This window comes from Taudactylus pleione, unplaced genomic scaffold, assembly GCF_031769625.1.
Source record: "Taudactylus pleione unplaced genomic scaffold, aTauple2 ptg000292l, whole genome shotgun sequence".
Classification (NCBI taxonomy): Eukaryota; Metazoa; Chordata; class Amphibia; order Anura; family Myobatrachidae; genus Taudactylus; species Taudactylus pleione.
The window spans coordinates 2,866,654-2,891,909 of NW_028284694.1; the positions used below are offsets into that span (position 1 = coordinate 2,866,654).

The following is a 25,256-nucleotide window of genomic DNA, read 5'->3' on the forward strand; positions in this document are numbered from 1 at the left end:
CGGGGGCGTGCCTGCCAGACGGAGGCGTTCCCAAGGGAACGCCTACCGTCAGAAGCCGGCCCCACTGACATCACTAGTGATGTCAGTGGGAGTGATTTTGGCTGTGATAGAGCCAAAATCACTCCTGGCCTTGCGGTTGAGAAACTCAACCGCAGGCTTCTGCTTGCACTGGCGATGGTCAAGACCTTCGCGACCATCATCCTGCACGCTCGTATAGGCTGTGGGTGGTGACCCACAGCTATACGAGCGTCCAGGAGGACGCTCCATATTTATGGAGGTGGGCCCTGATTCAGAGCGAGCGCTCTGGTCAGAGCGTCCGGCTCTGAATCGGGGCCTTAGGCAGTAGCATATATTGTTTTCTACTGAATATTCTTTGTTTGCCTTTGGTTTTAGTGCAAGTGAATGTGGACTTCAAGGAGTCAGGTTTTATTTTTTTGCATTTAAACAGGTGATTTAGAGTCTTATTAGCCTTCTCACTTTTGCTGTTATTTCAGAAGCCGTGGTGGTTGTTCTGGGTAAAAAAAAATAAAAAAAAGCCCTTCTTTGTTTTTTTTTTCTATTGAAATAGTGCTACACTTTTTTTTTTTCAGAGGAATTTAGGTAGCTATCTGCATTGGTTAGAGTTGTCTTTCTCTCTCAGTATGGAGAAGCCAGACAAGGGTTAAAAAAAAAAACGGGGATCAGTCACTTTTTATACTTGTACAAAATGTGATTAAAGGTTGTACGGACCCAGGGTCGCTCTGTGCTGGTTGTTCACAGGGAAATTCATTACCGGGAAGTTCGGCTGAACAGTCGGTGATGCCTGATTGGGCCAGGTCTATGGCTGAGGCCATAGCTGAATTACGTCACTCTAGAGGCAAAGTATATGTTACCCTGGGCTCAAACTCCTTGTTTGTCTGATTCCTTGGTAGAGCCCAGATGGGCCCAGGATATGGGACGATGTCTAGCTGAGATCGCAACGTCCCTAAATAAAATGGTAACGTCAGCAGGGGCCACAGCCACTAAGAGACGTTCAGTCCAGTCCTCAGTGAAGTTTCCTGGAGAAGAGCCTACAGCTACCTCTTCCCAGGAAGAAGGGGAATTGGATTATGACTGGCAAGACACTTCAAACTGGGATAAATGTCTCCCATTCTTATTCAGGGGTGTCTATACTGGTAGATACGGTCTGGGAGACTTTGCATATACAGGAAACAGCTATTCAAGTGACTAGTTTAGTTTATTTCTTTAAACGTAAGAAGAAACATGTATCTGTTTTCTCATATAGGTGATGCATTAATACTATTCAGGTACAGTCACATATTTCTGCTGTGGCCATTTCTGCCAGACGTTCTTTATGGCTTAATTCATGGAAGGCAGACATAGAGTCCAAGCATGCTTTAGAGGCACTACATTTTGAAGGAGGTTCTCTGTTTGGTCCAGGATTAATTAAAATTATTTCTCAGGTCACTGGAGGCAAAAGTCCTTCCCTTCCTGTATCAACACCAAAACCAAAATCTCCAAAGTTTCGTTCCTTTCGGACCCAAGGGAGGGGAAGCTTTTAGGCCTTCATGGAACGTGGTGTCCTCGACACCCATCGCCCTGCTGCTAAGTGAACAGGTCAATCCACATGTCTGTCATGGGACTCTGACCCAACGTCTGGTGGGAGGCCGCTTTCTCGGATTCCGGGAAACTTGAATTTAATACAACCCGGATTTTTGGATAAGTGGGCTGGTTACCAGGGGTTAGATTTTAGATTTGGAGGGTCCTGTTCCAGAAAGATTCTTTTCCACTCCTCTCCCTGCGGATTGTTGCAGAAAGGCAGCTCTCTAATACAGGTAATTTCTGCGCTTTCCGGTACTACAGCAAGGCCTGGGGTTTTACTCCAGTCATTTCTTGGTAGCCATACCAGACTGGTCGTTTCGTCACATTCTCAACCTCGGGGTTAAATCCTTATCTCTACTTGGATTCAGTCCATAAGGTCAGTCATTTGTTCCATGTAGGAGGGAGAATTTCTGGCCACCATAGATATCAAGGATGCCTACCTCCACATTCCTATATGGAGAGGTCATCAACATCTGCGGTTTGCAGTAGGGCACCAGCATTTTCAGTTGCAGGCCCTGCCATTTGGTTTGTCCACTGCTCCCAGAGTCTTTACAAAGGTTATGGTACACATGGTCTCCCTACTCAGGAGTCAGGGGGTAAATGTGTTGGCTAATTTGGACGATTTGTTGCTAAGGTCATCTTCAATAGCCCTTTTGTAACAGCATCTTCAGATTACAATAGGCATGCTCCAGAGATTCGGCTGATCATCAATTTTTCCAAATCAGATTTAATTCCATCTCAGAGGATGGTATTTTTGGGTCTTCTCTTCGACACCCAGTGTCACAGAGTGTTTCTTCAGCAGGCAAAAATTTAGGATCTTCAATCCAAAATAAGGATCATTTTACCGATGCCTCATATATCAGTCCTCAGGGCTATGCAGTTACTAAGAAAAATGGTGGCTTTGTTAGAAGCCGTTCCTTTACCAGATTCCATGCCCGACCACTTCAAAACCAATTGCTTCATCGATGGGTAAAGCCAGACCCTTGATTAAACGGGCAGATGTTCAGATTATCTCTGCAGACCCGTCAGCCACTCCTATGGTGGCTGCAGGATGCAAATCTGAACAGGGGTTGCCAGTTGTCAGTAATAAATTGGATCATTGTCACCACAGATGTCAGCCTAACAGGCTGGGGGGCGGTGGTTCTAGACATACACCTACAGGATCTTCGGTCTGTCCAAGAAACTTCTCTTTCCATCAATATACTGGACTTAAGGGTGATTCAGTATGCATTGGTTCAGGCTTAATTCCATCTAAGGAGCCTACCAGTGCGAATCAAATCAGACAGTGCCACAGCAGTTGCTTATATAATCAAGCAGGGTAGCACATGCAGCTGGCGAGCAATGAGTGAGGTTTTTCACATCCTTCATTAGGCGGAAATTTGGGTTTCAGCTATTTTGTCAGTTTACATTTCAAGGATGGACACCTGGGAGGCGGACTTCTTAAGTCGCCACAGTGTGCATCCAGGGAAATGGGAATTACACCAAGAAGTGTGTGCGGAAATAATTTTCAGATAGGAATCTCCAGACATGGATCTAATGGCTTCCCATCTCAACAGGAAATTTCCAAGGTACGGATCTCTGTCCCAGGATCCTCAAGCATCCCTGGTGGACAGTGACAGCACCTTGGATGTTCTGGCTGGGATACATCTTTCCTCCTCTGGTAATGTTACCAAGAGTACTTCAGCGGATTTGATCAATGGCACTGCTGGTCATTCTTGTGGCTTCAGACTGACCGCACCATCATTGGTACGCGATTCTTCAGGACATGTTGGCAGACGTTCCGTATCGTCTGCCCCTGTGTCCAGATCTGTTACTTCAGGGTGCATGTCTTCACCCCGATTTGCCTCGCTTGGCTTTGACTGCATGGTTCTTGAATCCAAATCTTGAGGGATAAAGGGTTTTCATTATCTATTGTAAAAACCATGATGCAGACTCTCAAACCATTTACTTCCCAGATTTATCTTCTGGTATGGAAGTTATATATTTCTTGTTGTGAACAACACAAGTTTAAACCTGAAGGGTTCCGTGTGTCTCGTTTTTTGTCCTTTCTGCAGGATGGTTTGGTTAAGGGTCTTATATTGTCCTCTCTTAAGGGACAAAATTTCGGCCATGTCGATCCTGTTTCAAAGGAAATTGACCTCCATTTATAAAGTTCAAACCTTCTTGCAGGGGGTTCTTCACATACAGCCTCCTTATGTCCTGCTGGTTCCTCATTGGGACTTGAATTTAGTTTTGGTGGAACTTCAAAAGGCACACTTTGAGTTATTGGAATCTGTAGAATTGCGATCCCTCACTTTGAAGGTTGTTTTTCTTTTGGCCATTGCCTTGGCCAGGAGAGTTTCTGAGTTAGCGGCTCATTTTTCATGAGGATAGGGTGATGTTACACACTTAACCTTTGTTGGTGTTGATTGATGCACCAAAAAGAGGCTGGCCAACCTCAAAAGGATCAATCGCTAGATGGGTCACTTCAGCCACCCGGCAGGCATATTTGTCTTCAAATGTGACAGTTCCGGCTTCAATTCGGGCCCACTCGACTCGTGCTGTCAGGGCTTCTTGTGCTGTGCGGCATGGTGCCTTAGAGCACCTGTGCAGAGCAGCTACCTGGTTATCCGTACACACTTTTACAAAATTTTTCCCCTTCCATACATGCTGAGCGAGGGACGCCAGTGTTGGATGAAAAATTCTTCGAGCGGCTGGTTCCGTTGCTCCCCCCCTTAAATTTGGCTTGCTTTGGTAGATCCCAGAGGTAATAGCATCCCCCAGATGGATGAAAAAGGAAATACGATTTTTACTCACTGTAAAATCTCTTCCTTGGAGTCCATCTGGTGGGTGCAGGGATCCCTCCCTTGTTTGGTTTCATGCTAGTTACCTGTTGGGTTTCTGGTTTTCTCAGTTCTTCCGAGGTTCTAGTGGAAGAGCGGGGTTATATAGGAAGGGGGAGCCAGTCTAAATTAGTTAGTTCCCGACTCCACAGCTCATTAAACATAACTTAGAGGTAATGGCATCCCCCAGATGGACTCCAAGGAAGAGATTTTACGGTGATTTAAAAATTTTATTTTTAAAACCATTTTTTTCCCCTATTTTTAAAACCAGGACCGGCCATGAAAAGGGGGCGTGTCTATAAGACGCGTCACCTTTTCGTCACCCTTGGGGGCGTGCCCGGCACTTACGGACACGCCGGGCAGCCCCCAAGCGCTGCAGGCAGTGAGAATAGATGCCAGGCGCATGCGCCCAGGGTCCATTCTCCGGGCGGTGACCGGGTCACCACACATTTCTCCACCCACGGGACACTGCGACCCGTGGGTGAAGACTGCACCCGCAGGCTGTGAGGGCAGGTCGCTTTTTGCCCTCCTTCTGGAGGGCAGGGTGCTTTTTGTAAACTCTATGTATACAAACCCTGAGTTGAAAGAGAGACTGCGTCGGACACTATGGAGTGGATAGAAAGCTGGAATGCTCTATGTTACCCGGCCTACAGACTATGCCATGAATCTGACATGGTCTATTCATAGGAATAATATAAAACAAATTAAAAGTTGTGCCAATAATTGACACCTTTTTTTTCTTTTATACATCGGTGAAGGTTTCTGTTTGTTGGCCGGCAGGAAGAGGGACCCGAATAGAGATCATTGATCTGTATGGAGAGATAATTACACCACCTCTTCAAAGCGGAAGAGGGAAGAAATAGGGCAATTCTCCTCTGTCCCTGGTCCCGTCTCCGTCATCTGCTTTGCTAAGCACTGCGGCAGCATCTCTTTATGGAGACCAATTATCTCTGAGTATCCGTCTCTCCTCCTCGCAGCCATTGTGTGTTGTGCTGTGTGTGTACTATATGTACACAAAGACTTTGCTAACCCTGTAGTGTTTGCTCAATGTGATTAGACTGTATTATCGTGCTCATCCACTTCTGTATGTGTTTTCTCTCTGCGTCATAACCATTGTATTTTTATTCTTTTGCATTATCAGCTGTTACTTTTGGTCTAGTGAGTTATATTATGTTTTATATTTTTACTTCACACTGTCCCTATATTTACCCTATACCTAAGATGGAATGGACAATAATTCAATAACATAAATAAATCATGACTTCATATATTAAAAAAAAAAAAAATTGATAGAAAATTTGATAGACAATAAAAATGACTAGAGAATCCCGGCAGTAATCGCCATAGTTATGGAGGATATTCTGGATACTCTGTAGTCTGAGGGTATTTGTCATAAAGAGTTCTGTTAAATATGGTGGAACAACCACTTTGGGCAATGAAACTTTTCCACAGCAGTCTGAAATAATGTCTGTTAATCTCCTCTACCAAGAAGTGTAGGACACCATAGTTCATACATTGCACCCAAAGAGCAGTATTGTGGCAAATTTGTCAAGTCCAATGCAAGCGGCATATCAGTCGATTTTTGTTATACAGATCTTTGAACTGTGTGCACTTGGCGACCTGTAAGGGTAGTTCAACGTCCTTGAGGCCGGTCTCTAGGCATGTTTGGTGTAAACAATGCGAAGTGAATAATTAAATAGCACAGCAGTTTGTGATTGAGGTCCCTGCAAGACACTCTGATATGTGACTGTAAATAAGTTTCACAGTTTCCAGACCTCCCAGCAGGTCACATGTTCCAGGTCATTCAGCAGGTGCACAGGGAGAGTTAACCAACTCACATTTTCCAGAGCAATTTATTTTTCTTTAAGGGGAAAACTGTTTTTATATTACTTTAACAAAAGAGTTGGGTATACCAGCTAGTACGCAAACCCTATGTATACAAACCCTGAGTTGGAAGAGAGACTGCATCAGACATCATGGAGTGGGTAGAAAGCTGAAGGAATGCTCTGTTACCCGGCCTACAAACTATGCCATGAATCTGACACATACAGTAGTCTATTCATAGGATTAATATTAAAAAAGAAAAAAAGTTGTGCCAATAATTTATACCTTTTTTTTTTTTTTTTTTTTTTATAAGTCAGCGAAGGTTTCTGTTTGTTCCAGAGCACAATGGTGATGCATTGTAAATAGCGACGGAAGTTTTGCCATATAATGGAAGTTTTGCCATATAACTCCGAAACGACGCAACCAATTGCAACGCCAATATTTTCTGCAAATCTATGGACCAAGACCTTTAATTTGGTATATGATGTGCCCAGCACGGCATCATTGAAATATGCCACTCATAAAAGTCATCCTTCTGCTATTAATATATAGATCTACAAGTATAGATTTGTATATAAGTAACACTTTACAGCGGAGTGTAGGACCAGGCCTTCCTAATGGCACAATGCTCATTGGCTGTACAGTGAATGAACCTGCATTTAGAAATCACAGTATGCTGCAATCGAAGGATTAGAACTCTTCCCAAAGCCCCGCCCCCATACATTACATCGCTGACCTTTTCCTATGTCACAATGCAACAATAGAATGCAATTACAATTTGTGAAACTGGACTCCAGGTTTCATCTCTGGACAAATGACATCACTGGCCTTTCTCCAAGACAGAAACCACTGTCGTTGTGTTAAGTCTTGTGTGCAGGCATTCCTTCCATGTATTCATTGCGCGTCTTTTAGTAGTGCAGTTAGGGATTCGTAGGTTAAACATCTGTGCACCAGTGTTCATGAATGCAGCCTAACATGTTTTACTTAAACAGTATTCAAATAAGCACAGGCTTTGCAATGCATACAGAGTAAACCGCTAGCTCTGTTACGTAAGTCATGATATAGTGCAAGTTTTTTATACATTTTTTTTTCCTTAAATTTTGATTCTTTATTGTGAGCTTTGCTATTTCTTCTGAAATTAAATACTTGATACTAGTAGTGCTCGCTCTTTGTCCGACAGCAGGCAGGGCCCGGACCTAGAGATAGGGCACTTCTGTTCGCGCCGAAGAGGGGGCGTGGGCAAAGAAAAGGGAGTGTCTTTGACACGCTCCCTTTTCGTCACTCCTGGGGGCGTGCCCGTCACTGTGAATGGATTCCGGGCGCATTCGGCTGGCATCCATTCTCCGGTGGTGACCGCTGCGCCGCCGTTTTGACCACCCACGGGACACTGCGACCCACGGATGGAGACAGAACCCGCAGGCTCTCAGCGGGGCGCCGGGTGCTTTCTGCCCTTCATAAATAGGGCAGGGTGCGGTGTCCCGCCGAAATAGCGGGTAAAATAAGTATTTAACACACCAACATTTCTCTCGTTTTCACCAAATGTCAGCAACAACCATGCAATCCACAAATGCAAAGAAATCAAACCATAGATGTCCATAAATGAAGTTATGTGTAATAATATGAAATGACACAGGGAAAAAGTATTGATCCCATGAAGAAAGGCAGGGGCAAAAAGGCATGGAAAGCCATGACACCAGCTGAAAGCATGTTGAAGCTCGTTTAAAATTTGCTGCACAACCTTGGACAAGCCTGTGAAATACTGGGAGAATATAGTCTGGTCAGATGAGACCAAAATGAACTCTTTGGATGTCATAATACACACCATGTTTGGAGGAGAAATGGCACTGCACATCACCCCAAAAACACCAGACCAACAGTGAAGTTTGGGGGTAGGAACATCCTGGTGTGGGGCTGTTTTTCAGCATACGGTACTGGCATACTTCATGTGATTGAAGGAAGGATGAATGGAAAAATGTACAGAGACATTCTTGATAAAAATCTGCTGCCATCTACCAGGATGCTGAAGATGAAACGAGGGTGGACATTTCAGCAAGACAATGATCCCAAACACTCAGCCAAGGACACTCTCAATTGGTTTCAGAGAGAGAAAACAAAGGGGATCGGTATGAAATACCGCTGGACCTATTTCAAAGCCGGAAGACCGGCAGCGGTGAAGATCCCAACAGCTCCAAAGGTAAGTATTTACTCGAGATTTCAACGCCTGTCATTAGTACCTTGCCAGGATTTGGTAGTCAAGAAGCCGGCGGTCGGCATTTCGACCGTTGGCTACCTGACTGCATCCCAAATGAAGCTGCTATAATGGCCCAGCCAATCACCTGACTTGAATCCATCTGTGGAAAGAACTAAAGATCAGAGTTCATAGAAGAGGCCCATGGAACCTTCAAGATTTGAAGTCTGTCTGTGTGGAAGAATGGGCCAAAGTCACACCTGAGCAATGCGTGCGACTAGTTTCTCCATACAGGAGGTGTCTTGAGGCTGATATTACCAACAAAGGCTTTTGGACGAAGTATTAAATAAATTTCAGTAAGCGTGTTCAATACTTTTTCCCTGCATCATTTCACATTATTACACATAACTTAATATATGGACAGCTATGGTTTGATTTCTTTGCATGTGTGGATTGCATGGGTTGTTGCTGACATTTGGTGAACATTTCATTACATACTGTAGCCCCATTACAAATATATTTAGTGAGAAAAATGTTGGTGTTCACTACATATTTTACCCGCTGTATATAAATATTATGTATGTGTAGATGTGTGTAGCCCTTTGTCATCGTGTGCCATTTGGGGTGCATGGGTTGGGTCTGCACTTACTCCTTTTGTGCTCTTATTTGCCTAGTCTGTCTCTTGGGGGTGGGCATAGGTGGCCGTAGGATCCTGTATATGTGAGTCTTACAGCGACTTCCCTATATAGACACAATGGTGATTATGATGGTGGTGCGGTGCAAACTACTGTACATTTGGGCACCAAACCATCTCTTAATTTAAAATAAATGTACCTCTTGCCTCCACTCCATCACAGCACTGCAATAGTTACATAACTATCTAATCTCCTATCTCCTCCTGCACATGTCTTATAAGACAGTTGTTGATCGTTTAGTTCACAGTGAGCTGTTTAATGCGCTCCATCTGACAGATGTCTCTTTGCTGGGCTTTGTAGATTTTTGTCTGCGCCTGTGTTACCAGAGAACATGGCCCCACGCTCGTTCCATAGTGGGTGTTGCATGAAATTTAAATGGAAATGAACTATCCTGTTGAGATGGTATGTGCTATTCTGTTGTACGTTGGGGTTTATCGGCACTATGTACCCATAATGTCTTTCGTAATCTGAAAATACAGATAGGATTTTTTTTTTTTCTTTAACCTTTTGAATATGCAAAACTTACTGTAGTATATATATTTTAGGGATGTGCAGGCTCGGATAGGTTCGAGTTTGCACGTGGAGTTCGGATTTTTCCCTCCAAAAAAACGGAACTCAGAACGAGGCAAAACGTCATCTTACATGGACGAACATCATCATTCCTGGTCTTTTGTCCAGGAATGATGATGTTCGTCCATGTAAGATGACGTTTTGCCTCGTTCTGAGTTCCGTTTTTTTGGAGGCAAAAATCCGAACTCCACGTGCAAACTCGAACCTATCCGAGCCTGCACATCCCTAATATATTTATGTTGTTTTTCTTTTCCCTGGATATACAGGATAAAATGGAGAAATACCGCCCTCGCCCTCGAAGGCCTGACAAAGCCTTATACGTGCCAAAGGCTAGGCGACAAACGGCAGATGATGAAAACTGTGTCCGTGAAAACTCTGCAGCGGAGATCCCCTCCTCTACTGGTATCACGCCAATCCAAAGCAGACCGCGGAACGTCGCCGCAGAGACCCTTGCTAGAGTCCATGAACACGGGGAAAACGTAGACCGGAGACTTTCAAAGTCCTCGTCTTCAAAGAAAGAGGCTACACACACAGACGGGGAGCCAGTTTACACACTGACAGAATCTGATTCATTATGTGACACTGTTCATAGCCTGGCCATTAATGAGAACTCCTTGTCGCCTGGCTCCATTGAAAGCAATGTGTCTGCATCTCGCATTGATTCCACTGCTGCGGTTCACAGCGTTTCTTTACCAAAGGAGGGTGAGAACGCTGCCGATCGCAGCAAGTCTGGCAGCCACAGGACGGTACAGCGGTATGAGCATTATAGAAGAGTGTCAGCAGAGAGTAAGGAGGAACGAGATAGGGCCAGGAGGAAAGCACAAGACAAGGAAAAGTTTAGGAAGTCAGCGTCTAGTGCTGCAGAGTTAAAGCAAAGCGATAACGTGCATTCCCCAAGCTTAGCCAGATTATCAAGCAGCACGGAGCAGGTAACGGGGGAATCGATGTTTGTATGTCAGCAGACAATGTTAGGTTCAACATCTATAAGTCTACATAATAGCTGTAAGCACGAGGCACCAAATATAGACCCCACGACCGAACGACAGAGTGCAGCTTTATTTTACAACACAGATAGCACCAGGGTAATCTCTACAAGCACCAGGGTAATCTCTACAAGGCACACTGATAAAGACCCACGCGGGCAGCTTACAGTCTGCGCAGGCGATGAAGAGACAACGGGTAATGCACTCTTGTGTGAAAAGCAAGAGAATATTGCAGAGAGGCATTTAGATTCGTGTCTTGTAGTAGTAGTAGAGAATGAGTTAGAGCTCGCAGAGAAGGATAACGGTACCGTTGTCTGTGTTATTGAGCCCTGTAGCAGGGCAGCAGATGAAAGCAGCATTGATTTAAAAGCCTGCCCGACGGAGAGCACCAAAGATTCATTAGATAGCATGCATGAAAGGTCAGCCAATCAGGATACGGCTCACATTAGATTACAAAATGTTAGTGGAGCTCATAGAAAAGGTGAGGTTGAAAGTGAAGGCAGCTGCAGTTATATAAATGATGACAGTATGGAGCTAGAGGGCAGGTGTTCTTTAACCGATTCTGAAAGCCAAAGAGCTAGCGTTGAAAAACACGTGCTAGACATTCAGTGTGCAGAAGCAGGGCTGGTTATGGAAAGTGCAGATCTTTTGCCAGTGAAGGCAGCTGCAGAGTGCCCACTGTTGCCTACTGTAGGGCATAAGGAGGGATTGCCTACTGCAGAGACTGTGCCAGCAGTGACCAGTACAGAGCCACGTGTGGCAATTGCAGAATGCCCACAGTTGCCACCTGTAATGCATCAGGAGCAGGTATTTACTGCAGAGTCTGTGCCTCCTGTGACGAGTGTGGAGCCAGCTGTGGCAGAGTACCCACAGGCTCCTTCTATGGCCCATAAGGAGCAAGTGGCTACTGCAGAGTCTGTGCCTCCTGTGACGAGTGTGGAGCCAGCTGTGGCAGAGTACCCACAGGTTCCTTCTATGGCCCATAAGGAGCAAGTGGCTACTGCAGATTCTGTGACGAGTGTGGAGCCAGCTGTGGCAGAGTACCCACAGGTTCCTTTTATGGCCCATAAGGAGCAAGTGGCTACTGCAGAGTCTGTGCCTGCTGTGACGAGTGTGGAGCCAGCTGTGGCAGAGTACCCGCAGGTTCCTTCTGTGGCCCATAAGGAGCAAGTGGCTACTGCAGAGTCTGTGCCTGCTGTGATGAGTGTGGAGCCAGCTGTGGCAGAGTACATGCAGGTTCCTTCTGTGGCCCATAAGGAGCAAGTGGCACCTGCAGATCTGGTGCCTGCTGTGACGAGTGCAGAACCTCTTGTGCTGATGGAGGCAATTGCTGAGCCATTAGTTGCGGAACAAGTACCCTCTGTGGGGAGTAAGGAGTCTTTGCCAGCCGTGGAGAGCGCTGAGTCGGCACTGACTGGGGTGAGCGCTAACTGTAACTTGGGGATAGACCTGAACTGCTCGGATGACGTGAAGGAAGCACTGAAACCTAATACAGTGACCGGGTCTGACTGTATACCGGAGGGGAGTTTTACTTCAAGCAGTGAAGCTGCTCTGACAGCTGGCCACAGGACGAGCCATTGTGTGACGACTTCTGAAACGCCTGATGGAAATGGGGCTCCACGTGGCGTGAGCGCGGATGGCGATGAGAGCTGGGATTCTTTGTTCAATGATGATGGGGATTGTGTTGACTCTCGCCTTCTAGAAGAGGTAAATGTTAGTGCAATGTAACCTTCTGTCTAGCACTCCAGCCAAGTAGAGAGAGGGTTTCTGCTGAGGTTTGCACATCACATCTTCACAGTTTTTATATAGCGGAAATAAATATGTACATAGTAAAAATGTAATTGTCACCTCCACCAGAATTTCTCCCTCCGGGCCTGATTCTGAATTGCACTTAGCTGGAACTATTGGGAAGGTCTGCGACTTTAGGCAAACGCCGCAACAAACTCCTTCCCTTGTGTACATCTGTTCAGCCGATTGTGCAAGGACTGACGCCCACTTTTAGCACCTATGCACGCTGTAATACTGATTGGTGCATACTTATACTCCACCACCATTGGTAGCACCATGGAAACTTGTGCCAGCCCCCTTGGCAGGTGCAGTGTCTCCATCTGACCATGGCTTCCTATACCTGCGTCTTTGCGCCTGGGAATGCAGCCATTTGCTTTGACACGCCCACAACACTCCCATAACACGCTCCACATGCTAATAATAATATGGGAGCAGGGCCACTACAACTTCATGCTGAGGTCTGTAGAGATCTTACATAGATAGCCGAGTAATGCAGGCCAGGAGGCTCTGTGATGAATAGGATACTGGTGCAGAGGGTGACTGGCTAATAGTTCTTGTTGGCATTAGTGCTTTATATCCAGGATAGATTGGGTTCTATTGAGTGGGCTGCTGGATTTGGGTACTACCACTTAGCCAAGAATAGCCAGAGCTAATTCGGTCCAGGCTAAGGCTTCTTGGTAGAAGGTAGCCATTATGGTCTCAATTGAAGGGATCCTCGGGAGGATATCTGACCACTAATGTCAGCTGGACTAACCCTCTGGCTCGGGCTATCGGTTGGAGGTCGGCCGCAGAGCAATCACAGACGAGTGCTACAAATAGTGTAGAACAGCTTTTGCCCAGGGGGTGGGGGAGGTTTAGCAGATTTGGAAGCTCAATTCTAATTATAATCAGGAGTTGTCAGAGCTGTAGCTGAAAAGGTCTGGCGCGTTTCAGCAACGGCACAGGTGCACTTTGTTCTGATTTCTAACACGGACGCAGTTTGTGCAGAGCCGAGGTGCTCTGCACTTGTTTTCTGACGAGGCGCGGACACAGAGCGACCTGACTTGATGCATCATAAGCTGTCAGTCGGCGACTAATGGTTAAATGGAACAAACTCCACCTAATTTATCAACCGCAGTTGACACTCTGGGCCCGTTTCACTACGGATCGCTATTCTGTGTATACGCACGCAACGCAGTTGCTAATATCAACGGTGACATGCAAATGTTTGCATTCATATTGCGATCACAGCCTAACATGAGGAAGCCCACTTCCCTTTACTCACATCCATATACTTGGGCAACATAGGGAAATAATCGGTAACATCAGATGCACAGGTAAGGCAGGTCAGACCTCTCTCTGGAATAGCTTACTTCAGTGCACGCTATGAGGCCTCAGACTGCGTCTGGTATCGCAGTGGATAAATTATGCACGCCCAGGCAACGCCGTCCCAATGCACTGACACTCCTGCGTTTGCCCAATACCCCCCCCCCCGTCCTCACCCACAAACGGCGCTACTTGTCTCTCTGTCATGGGTCTGCGTATCCTCTGCGATTGCAGCGAACGGTTTGCGCCAATTGCGTGCGTATAAGCAACTCCGATCCTTACGGAATCAGGCCCTCTTACTGGTCACACGAAGCCACACCTCCTAGATGCAAACCATAAAGCTGTGAGTAGCAATCTGTTGATCATGTTTCTCTTTATGCCATAAACTCTCCTGTCCTGCATCATTTATTAAACGCCTGGTTTACACAAGGACACATGGCACGCTGGATAGACTGTCTACTTATTTGAGGCATATTGTTGAAGTAATATAGAGGCTTAGCTCTTTAAAAGAAAAGGAATTAGTACCATTATAATGGTGGTGTCGCACCAAAAAATTCCTGTAAGTTTTTTTTTTTTTTTTTTAATGTAGTAATGCCTGCTATAGAATGCTGTCTGTGATGAGTATTCTTTATGCAAGTTCACATAACCCAGAGTAATATACTATATTGGCATGGTATTGTAGGAAGTACAGTCTTATGTATTTTGAGTATGTTATTACAGTCCTGACCCTTTTTCTAGCTGACGTCGGAAGAGAAGAACCAGAGAAGCCCCCAGGAGTCAAGATTTAACTATTATGACTATGAGCCTAAAGAACCGGCTATGGATGATCTAGAACTGTCACATGTGATTGAAATCTACGACTTCCCTGCAGACTTTAAGACTGAGGACTTGTGCCGTGCGTTTGCCATCTACCAGTGAGTCTTTTGTCTATTGTTATTCTAGTTATGCGGACAGAAGAATATTTTCTATCATTGTCAAACAGTCCTCATAAAAATGTCTGAGTTGCCCACAATACAATAGAAACCTACAATTGGTTTGTTGTAGGGCCTACACCTTTGTTGAATATGCCATAAATTTGTTCACACTTTGCTGTTTGGGTTCAGCTGAATACAGGATTGGGTTTGGGATTTAGCCCAAATCATGGTTTTTAATGCAGTGTTTATGCTTCCAGATGAAATTAAAACTTTCATCAATTAAGTTTCTTTTGTTTAATCGCATAATGCAAATTATGCCTTGGAGTCCTTTTTATCCTTTTATATATTTGTTTGACGCTTTTGTAACAGGATTTGGTATAGATCATATCTTAAAAAATACATTTGCATTTGGTGTAACAAATTTCCAAGCTGCATCATGAGCTCTCCTGTGTCTCTGAGTTTAGCAAACGTACATAGGGCCTGATTCAGAAAGGAACGCAGTTGCTAATGCGCACGCAATTGGCCAATTGTTGTGTACTGCTTATGCAGCGCAGTGCATGAACTAGCCATTGTGATCGGGATTGAGATCGCGGTGACTACGGAAGTATCGTTTGTGGGTGGTAACGGGGGCGGGAGTGGTAGGCCGAACGCAGGCGTGACAGTGCGTTTGAACGCCGTTGCATGGGCGTGCATAAATTATCCACTGCGATGCCGTACGCAGTCTGAGGCCTCACAGCGTGCGATGAAGTTGGCAATTTCCGAGTAAGGTCAGACCTTGTGTAAGTGTGCGTGAGGCTGCGATGGTACTCACTGTTACCAATGGTTTTGCAGTCTTGCTAAGGATTACAGATGTAAGGTAAAGTGGGCGTCCCTGTGTTGTGCTGCGGCGGCATAGCGATCGCAGTGGATTAGCATAATATCGCAGTTGAACTGCGTGCGTAATCGCTATTGCAGTTGCTTTCCGTAGTGAAGTAGGCCCATAGCGTTGAATACAGGTACTGTATGTGCTCTGTTATCTCATGTGTAGCCAAAAGGCAAATGGATCTTTCCCTTGCGCTGAGAAAGATCAGCCCCAACAAATCCCAGCTTTAAAGGGGTGTGGTCTATAATGTCGACCTGGTCTAAATGTCAACATGTTTAGTATGTCAACGTTTGCAGTGACAGAATGTTGAGTGGTATTTTAAACTCTGCCTAACCATAACCCTAATCTAACCCTAACTGCAGGTTAACCATAATCTAGCCTTAACCCTAAAATATTGTTGACCTTCAGTGTCGGCATGTCATGTTGAATGTTGACATTCCGAACATGTTGAAATCCTAAATGTTGCCCTTCAGACCATGTCTCTATTATGATGTTGACATTCTGAATGTCGACATGCCAATATGTGCTCATACACCTAGCCTAGATACGACATGCGCTGCAAGATGTTTGGCGCGAATTTGCCGCTTCAAACGTTGTAAAGTCTTTTTTGCCAGAAAATGCGTCTTAGTCACAATCAAATGCGTCAAACCGCTTCACGAGACTGCACTGATTATGATTAATTTGATATGTAAAAACTCATATATCTGTGAGAGTCTGTATACGAAGCACAACGGAACTTGGCGTGGTAAAGTCGCGGCCGCTGCATCGTAACACTTCATATACAGATTCAGTCGCACACAGATATAGAACGGTCTCATATAACATGTATCAGTGCAGTCTCGCGAAGTGGTTTTGTTGCATCACATTGCGACCAAGACACATTTTAGGGCAGATAAGGACACAAAAAAGACCCTCGGTTGCAGCTATAGTGTGAGGACACATCTGTCATAACTATAAAGGGGGATCTGCAGTCATGGAGGTTGAGAGACTGAGCGGGCCCCGGTACTACGGGGCATGACTACACCCCATCAAGGGCACTCTGTAGAAGCTGATGCTAGTATGTTGTGGGAGGAGGGTCCTGGTTACACCTCAGTTGCATTCCCAGATGACCAGACAAGCTCCCTTCCCCAACTACATATTGAGGGGCAGAATCTGAGTCTGCTTTTCTGTACAGCTGCCGGCCCGGAGCAGCCTGCTTACTAGTTTATGCTAATGCAAGAACCAGTCTTTGTATACAAAGGGGAGTATTCAATTGTTTTTGCATATTTGATATCCCTTCCATAGTGACGGGGCGATATCCAGTTGTTTGTTCTGAGTAACTTGGCGCCTATATCTTATTGCGCATGTGTCACCCAGGTTGGGTATGAAATCCCGACTGTCAGGATGCCGCTGCTCAGAATACAGACAGTGGCATCCCAACAGCCAGAATCTCGACACCCATAGCAACTAATGGTAAGTGATTTCCTAACCCTTACCCTCCCTCCCCGGGGCCTAACCCTAACCTCTCCCTCCCCGCACCCTAAACCTAACACCCCCCCTCCCAGTGCCTAAACCTAACCTCCCCCTTCCCACTAGCGCCTAAACCTAACCTCCCCCTCTGCGCATCCTAATCCTCCATTCCCAGTGCCTAACCCTAACTCTCCCCCTAGTGCCTAACCCCGCACCCTAACTCTAACCTCCCCCTTACATCCCAATACTTACATTCGGGATGCCACGGTCAGGATAATGGTGCCAGGATCCCGACCTGTTGGGATTTCGGCACCGGTAATTAGACCATCGACATCCCGCACGCCGGGATGCCTTCTACATCCCGTGCCACCTAAATGCACCAGTTTTGCTGCGTAAAACTGCTAAACCCATCTAAACTATTGTACGTGCTGCCGAAACTGCAGTTTGGGCATCCAAAATCCAGACTTTTTGCGCATTTCTGCTCGCCACCTGCTGCAGAAATAATGGACGCCCGTGGCACTCGCGCTCGACTGGCAAAACAATTGAATAGCTCCGTTGGCCGCTCAATTAAATACCACCATGAGACTGCATGTGGGAGCTGAACCCCCACACTGTACTTGCATCAGCTGCATGCTGGTTGCAAAAGATCCATATCCGTCCACGCTGCGATCGGGCAAGAAAGTCGTCCGACACTCCCACAGAAGAACTATGTGCAATCGCATGGTCACTGCCCAGAAACTCCGAATTCACGAAACGCGTGGTCCAAAAACAAACGGGTCAAGCTGTACACACTAGCGATCTCATTCCATGAAAGATTTTCTCGAACTGGCGCATGAGAAGTTAATTTCTTTCTTTGGTGCATGCGCAGTATAGTTAAATACACGAGAACCATGCGTTTGCAACTTGTATGTGACTCCAAATATGTGACAGTATATAAGGTTGTTGCACTCCGCATTTTACAATGATTTAACAGCAGTGCATTGTGAGGAGTCTAACCGTACCTGTGCGTATTGCTGCACATACTACCTGGGCTTTGGGATGGGACTACGGGGAGATGCATCAAACCTTGTAAATAGGACAAGTAGAGAAGTTGCCTCTAGCAACCAATCAACCACTAGCTATCATTTATCACATTTATTGCAGTCTATATAATGATAGCTAAAAACTGATTGGTTGCTATGGGAACTTCTGATGATAGTCTTTTTTATTGTTGCTAACCTGTCGGGTAAATGTAATTTGACACTTTTTGCAAGAACTTCCATTAACAACTTATTTACAGTACTGTACTTATTTTGTTCCTTAATTTTTCTTTAAAATGTGCCTTTTTTTCTGTAACAGGAAGAAGGGCTTTGACATTAAATGGGTTGATGATACACACGCTCTTGGTCTGTTCTCAAGTCCTATCACAGGTATAGTATAATACCTTTGGTATTCTTGCATTTATATGAAACCAAACATAAGATACATCTTCTTTTAAATAGTACTTTAATAATAAATATAATGTTATTTTACTGGGGTTTTTTTTTTAAAACTATTTATATTCTCCATCTCTCTTGACCCTCTCCAGTTTAGTTGCTCAATTGTGCAGAAACCGCCCTTATTGAGGTCATCGATGACCTTCTCAACCTATCTGTGGTCTTTTACACTGTCGATCATCCGCTTCTGCTTCAAACTCTCCATTACATTGGTCTCTGCGAAACTGTCCTCTCATTAGTCACTTTTGACCTCACTGATAGTTCCATCTTTGTCTCTACTTCAGCTTCCACCTCCACGGCATCTACCTGTCAGCATCCTCCAAGGCTCTGTTCTTGAGCCCCTACTACTTTTTTTTTTTATTTTTCACTGTACACCTCCTTCCTTGAAAAACTCATCTTCTCCCTCAGGTTCCAATGCCACCTTTATGCCAATGATGCTCAAACCTCCTTTCCTATCTCTGCCCTCACTCAGGTCTTTTCCTGCTCTCTCAGCTATCTCGTAATGGCTGTCTCGGCGGTTTTTCAAACTAATCATGGCAAAAACTTAATTCATTGCCTTATCCCCCTTCCAGGTCCCCATTCACTTCTCTTTATTTCTGTGGACAACATCTCGCTCCTAGACGTTCCTCAAGGTTGCTGTCTGGGTGTTCCCCTGGATTCCTCCCTGTTCTTCATCCCACACACATTTTAAAAATGTCTCCCTCTTGCCATTTCCACCTCCAGAACATCTCTAAGATCAGGTCCTTTCTCACCCCAGACACCAACAAAACTCTTAACCATGTCCTCTACCATCTTGACTATTGTGACCTCCCCCTTTCTCGACTTTTCTTATTTCAGTCAATCATGAAGTTGTTGACCATTTAATTTTGCTTTCTAACCACTCTGCTACGACCTCCCCCTCTGCAACTCGCGTCATTGGCACCCTATTCCCCTCCGAATCCAGTTCTAATGCCTGCATACGCTCGTCTCTGGATAGCCCACAATTCCATCAGTACGCCCACGGAATACTTAATCTACATGTGAACACCAACGTTGCCGCCCAGTTACACTAACCCAGTCGCAAGTGGAAATACTTGTAAGATTTATATAACTCTGAATAGCCTGTATTTACCCTAAGTTGCTCATGCATGCCCCGACGCATGTGCAGTCTGCTAGGAATTGCGAGAACCATGCATAGACGGGATAAGGCCCTCAGTGGTTACAGAAAATAAAGATAAAGGTGAACGAGAGGACCTCCTAAGCATTATACAGTATTTTCAATTAATATTTATTTATGTTTCAGGCTTTATTTATTTTTTTGTAAGTGGAGGTCAGCGAATACCCAGCGGGAGTACTGATGATTTTGAGTTTGTTTTTCTGTAGCCCGTGAAGCATTGACCAGTAACAACCTACTGGTGAAGGTACGACCATTGTCACAAGCCACCAGAGCATCCAGGGTGAAAGCACGGGCCTGTGCTGGTAAGTTACATATTGCATCATAGTTCAAAATAAATAGTATTTTTTTAATGTGATTGTAAGATCTCTTCACAATACAGATTTCGGTTTTGTACATGTAAGCAATGTGTGTCTGCCTTCCACTGCTTGTACAGTGCGGTCTAGATTGTGGGCACTTTGTAAGAACTCGATGATGAAACGTGGGTTTTGGTTTTGGATCTGGATTCATCTTCATGTTTTGGTTTTGCAAAACCACGCTCAAGGGTTTTGGATTCGGATAAAAATCAATAAAAACAGCTAAAATGTCCATATCCAAAACTCGAATTCGGTTTTTACACCCGAGTTCCGAACCGGCAGAAGATCTGAACCGGGACTCTGTTCGAATCGGGTCACAAAAGTGAATCTGAGCCTTGACCCGGTTCTACTCGGAGCCTCTAAATTCGGCTGTGTTCAGGTATCAGAAATCCGGACCCATACATCTCTACTTTTAGTTGATGATGTTTTGGGCTTTTTTTCAATACCTTTATGGAAATTGGGGCGTTTAAGCACCTTGCTGATTGTTCAGCGTAATATAGGCATCAATACAACTGGCGTAACCTATCCTAATAATACGCTGGAATTGACGTGTCGAATAAAAGTCTTTGACTAGTTTAAAAGCAAATTTATTACCATCTTGGTGGTCATAGAGAGCTACTGTATATGTGTATAATATTTGTATTTAGTGCATTGCACACTGGCTAAGGGAATTTTATGGGGAGGACTTTAAAGACTAGGAAGAAATTGCTGTATCCAGCGTACAGTCTCTGTAATAGGCAATTTTATACTCTATATTGTAGTAGCAGGTCTGCAATAATGATCGTTAGAAGCCGGCTTATGGGGGATCGTGTAGAGACACAATAGGCCTAGTTCGAAATCCTCCAAATGCGCAAGGACTGAGATGCTGGAATACTGATTGGTGCATCTTTGGTTGCACCATTGAAACTTGCACCAGGCCTATGTCAGATGCAGATTTGTAGGCGACACGCCCCCGACACTAAAATTACACACCCATAAGATGGACCATCTGCATTCATTTAAATATTCGCCGCCCACAAATCCCTACTGCATTTTTAATGTACTTCTCCATGCATGCATCTGAAATGGCAATTGTGACACTGTCAGCAAAATCAGTACACCTGCCCGGGGCTGCTTGGAGACCTGCCCAGTAAAAAAAAAACCCTGAACATCTGCATTGCAAGCGACCCATTATCTAGTGTCAGTTTAAAGACCGCAGCTACTTGTTTAGCTGCCTTTCTGTGTGTAAGGTGTATCTCATACAAGAAGATATTGCTGCACAGTTTGGTTTCTTAATGTGAAACTGTTGTCTACATTGAACCAATTTGCAGTCCCATCAGCTTACTAGGGACAGGTTCCATCTCTGAGGCATTGATTGACTAATATTCATGAGACCCAACATGAATATTCATAAAGAACTGCTTCATAGTGAAGTGAATATTCGTTATGGAACAACATGGCTGCCTTCTTTGCCAGCAGGTGATGGGTCCATTTCATAGGTTTTTGTCTGAGTGTACATATGAATGGGTGCCTTGTGTATCCCCTCCAAGTACTGTACATTCGTTTCTCCCCCTGAGACAGGTGATCACAAGGCGTTTCGGGGTAGAGTTCAGGCTGATGGTATAAAGCTGATCTGTATATTTACCTTTAAGAGAATGGAGCATTCCATGCCAAGTGCACCAGGGGTCCCCATCAGACAATCTCCAACTTTAGTCATTTTGATATCATCCCCACTTTCAGGGCCATATAGTTTTGCTGCTATTGCATACTGTGACCTAAGCAATTCCCAAAGTTAGTTTGATATACAGTATATGCCAACCTTCATGATCTTCACAATTGGTACGCTTGACATGGAATAGTCCGAATGCTTTGTCAGCCGACTTAAGGGTGTTTAATATACGTCATCCGTAACGTCTCTGCACATAAGGCGAATTCAGCATATACATAATATTAGCAAGGTTGCAAATGGTTATCTCCTTCACATAAGTTTTCAGTATATATTGCAGACGTGTGTCACCAAATCTGGCATGTAGCCATATATATCAGGATAAACCATCTGTATTCTGGAACGTGCGGTTCTGACTATTCAGCTGATTATCACCTCTGGCCAAGATGCTTTACTGAAAGTCACAAGACTACCTCCCAAGTCCGTCATCTGATATTAACACGAAGACCTAGGACATTTCTTACTACACTGCCATATAAATCTTTGATCATTATCTGTCGCTTGTCATCTATGTGTCATTGCTCGGAGTCACATTCTGTCTGATCACAGGAGGACTTTATCTTGTACAAAAGGCTCGCTCTTCCTCCACAGGAATTCCTGATGTTTGCTGGCTAACTTATCTTCTTATTATTAATTATGTGGAAGTGCGCTTACTGTATGCCAAGTTACCAGACGGATAAACCCGTGCAACAGCAATAGTGCACCTGTCGGTTTGTACTCTCGTAAAGAGTGCTGGCTTCAATCTTATGTAGCGATGAGTAAAACTAAGCCAGTGGCGTATCTGTAGCGCTATTGTCACTGTGCAGTCTTCAGAAAGGTGACCTGAAAAATGGTACCAGCCCCATTTTCCCAGGGATATTCACAGTGCCAGAGTCTTCAGCCCCAGCGCTGTTTCTTTCCAATTGGTGAGGGGGGGAGGGGATTAGGGTTAGGCACCCCTAGGGGGAAGGGTAAGGGTTAGGCACCCCCAGGGAGTGGTTATGGCTAGGCACCACCCCCATCCCTCCCCCCAGTAGGGTTATGTTTAGGGAGCGATAAGGGGGGGGTTAGGGTTAGGCTCCCCTAGGGGTAGGTTAGGCACTAGGGAGGAGGTTAGGGTTAGGCACCACTAAGGGAGGGTTGGGGGGGGGGACAGGGGAGGGTTTAGGGTACTTGCCTACCCCAGTCGGGATCTTGATCCTGTCGGACATCCGTTGTTGGGATTTGAGCCGCCGGCATTTCAATCCCGTTCCATATGGTATATGTTGACATATATTATAGATAGAGATATACATCAAAGATATGAGTTTTATATACATCATAGATATGAGCTATATATCTATACAGTACATCATAGATATGAGCTATATATCTATACATCATAGATATGAGCTATGTTTGCATTCATCATAGATATGAGCTATGTTTGCATACAGCATAGATATGAGCTATATATCTATACAGCATAGATATGAGCTATGTTTGCAAACATCATAGATATGAGCTATATATCTATACAGCATAGATATGAGCTATAAATCTATACAGCATAGATATGAGCTATATATCTATACAGCATAGATATGAGCTATGTTTGCATACAGCATAGATCTGAGCTATATATCTATACAGCATAGATATGAGCTATATATCTATACAGCATAGATATGAGCTATGTTTGCAAACATCATAGATATGAGCTATATATCTATACAGCATAGATATGAGCTATAAATCTATACAGCATAGATATGAGCTATGTTTGCATACAGCATAGATATGAGCTATATACCTATACAGCTTAGATATGAGCTATGTTTGTATACAGCATAGATCTGAGCTATATATCTATACAGCATAGATATGAGCTATGTTTGCATACAGCATAGATGTGAGCTATATATCTATACAGCATAGATCTGAGCTGTTTGCATACAGCATAGATATGAGCTATATATATATTATTTTTTTAGCACTTGGGGGGGAGCACCCCTGATGGACAGAGCACCCCCTGGACAACACTACAGCACCCCTTTAGGACTGGGACACTGCACTGGACTTTGGAGTGGCCACAGCCCCTATGGAGAACTGACTGCACAACACAGTCCAGCCAGCCCCTATGGACTTTGAAGTAGTGGACACAGCCCCTATTAACAACAGCAGCACAGCACAACACAGCAGCCCCTATGGACTTTGAAGTAGTGGACAACAGCAGCACAGCACAGAACAACACTACTCTGCACTACACTACACAGCCCAGCCAGCCCTAACTCCCACCCTCCCTCTTCACTGTCCACAGCTGAGTGAGAAAATGGCGCCGACGCGGGTACCTTATATAGGATCCAAAACCCGCGAGACCCGGAAGGCGGGATGACGAAGTTTTGCCTCGATTTCAGATCCGAGTCAGGCGGGAAAAGTCGAGCCTGACTCAGATCTGACTCGGATCGGGGGGGCTCGGGGGGGGGGGGGGGTCCGGATTTCAGAAATCCGAACCCGCTCACCCCTAGTGTGTGTGTGTGTGTGTGTGTGTATATATATATATATATATATATATATATATATAATATATTATACAGTATATAAACAGAAAACTCAGCACTCACCATTGTTAAATCACTCACCATAAAACTATGTGATAGCAGCTACCAGATTTCCATAAGTATGGCAGATAGTGTAGGACCTGCAGAGAAGTGGGGTCCCGTGATGTGGGCTGCGGGCTTAAATGCATTGATCAATCCATGAACTAAATCCCCATTATTTATTTACTTATTTATACATCATTGTGAGTGTTTAAACATGGTGAGTGCTGGGTTTTCTGTTTTTTTATTTATTTAAGCAATGTGGTCACAGGCCACTTGCACCCCAGTCCTGGGAATGGCGAGTGCAGGTCTGCACCCCAAATCTAGGAGTGGCGAGTGCAGTGGATTTCTGACTTTATCTATACAGCATAGATATGAGCTATGTTTGCATACAGCATAGATATGAGCTATATATCTATACAGCATAGATATGAGCTATGTTTGCATACAGCATAGCTATGAGCTATATATCTAAACAGCATAGATATGAGCTATGTTTGCATACAGCATAGATATGAGCTACTGCGTGTTGGCATACTAATGACTGACTTTTTGAACACGGCAATACTTCTGCCACCAAGGATAAGTAAGACCGCATACCTTACCCTACTGTACCCTAATAAAACAATTTATAGCTTGGGTTCCCCTTTTACAAGATTTAAAACATTTCCGAAAATAATCTTCTCAAAGACCTCTTTTGAGAGACCATAGCGGTTTAGTGTCTGTGCCAAGGAACTTGTGTCACTCAAACCTTGTAGTGTTATTATTACCATAACATTGGTCTATGCAAGACATTCCGGTAAAATATTTTCTAATCAGCTATTTCTCTTCAAGGGAACATGCTTCTGGGAAATACCATAAGCACAGCAGCCGGTCTATAGTCACTGCGCTCTTTAGATAATGTCACAGGTGTCTACTGCTGAGATAAATACTGAGAATGGAAATTCTGTCTCCACACTATCCTTTGTCATGCCGTAGAAACCACAGTGGATAAAACACTGAATTAAGAAGGGATGTTATATAAATGG

At 44.6% G+C, this 25,256-nt stretch overlaps 1 protein-coding gene across 3 annotated transcripts in view; it reads left to right on the top strand.

Moving 5' to 3' along the window:
- R3HCC1L (R3H domain and coiled-coil containing 1 like) overlaps positions 1–25,256 on the top strand; it is a 72,912-nt gene that overhangs the window by 20,127 nt on the left and 27,529 nt on the right. For 2 of the 3 annotated variants that reach the window (XM_088482752.1, XM_088482753.1), the window contains exons 3-7: positions 9,411–9,512; positions 9,947–12,370; positions 14,495–14,670; positions 18,320–18,390; positions 19,819–19,914. In XM_088482752.1, the coding sequence (XP_088338878.1) occupies positions 9,486–9,512; positions 9,947–12,370; positions 14,495–14,670; positions 18,320–18,390; positions 19,819–19,914 (2,794 nt within the window). In that variant the 5' untranslated portion in view covers positions 9,411–9,485. The remainder of the gene's footprint in view (positions 1–9,410; positions 9,513–9,946; positions 12,371–14,494; positions 14,671–18,319; positions 18,391–19,818; positions 19,915–25,256) is intronic. The other variant, XM_088482754.1, reaches the window with a different exon arrangement.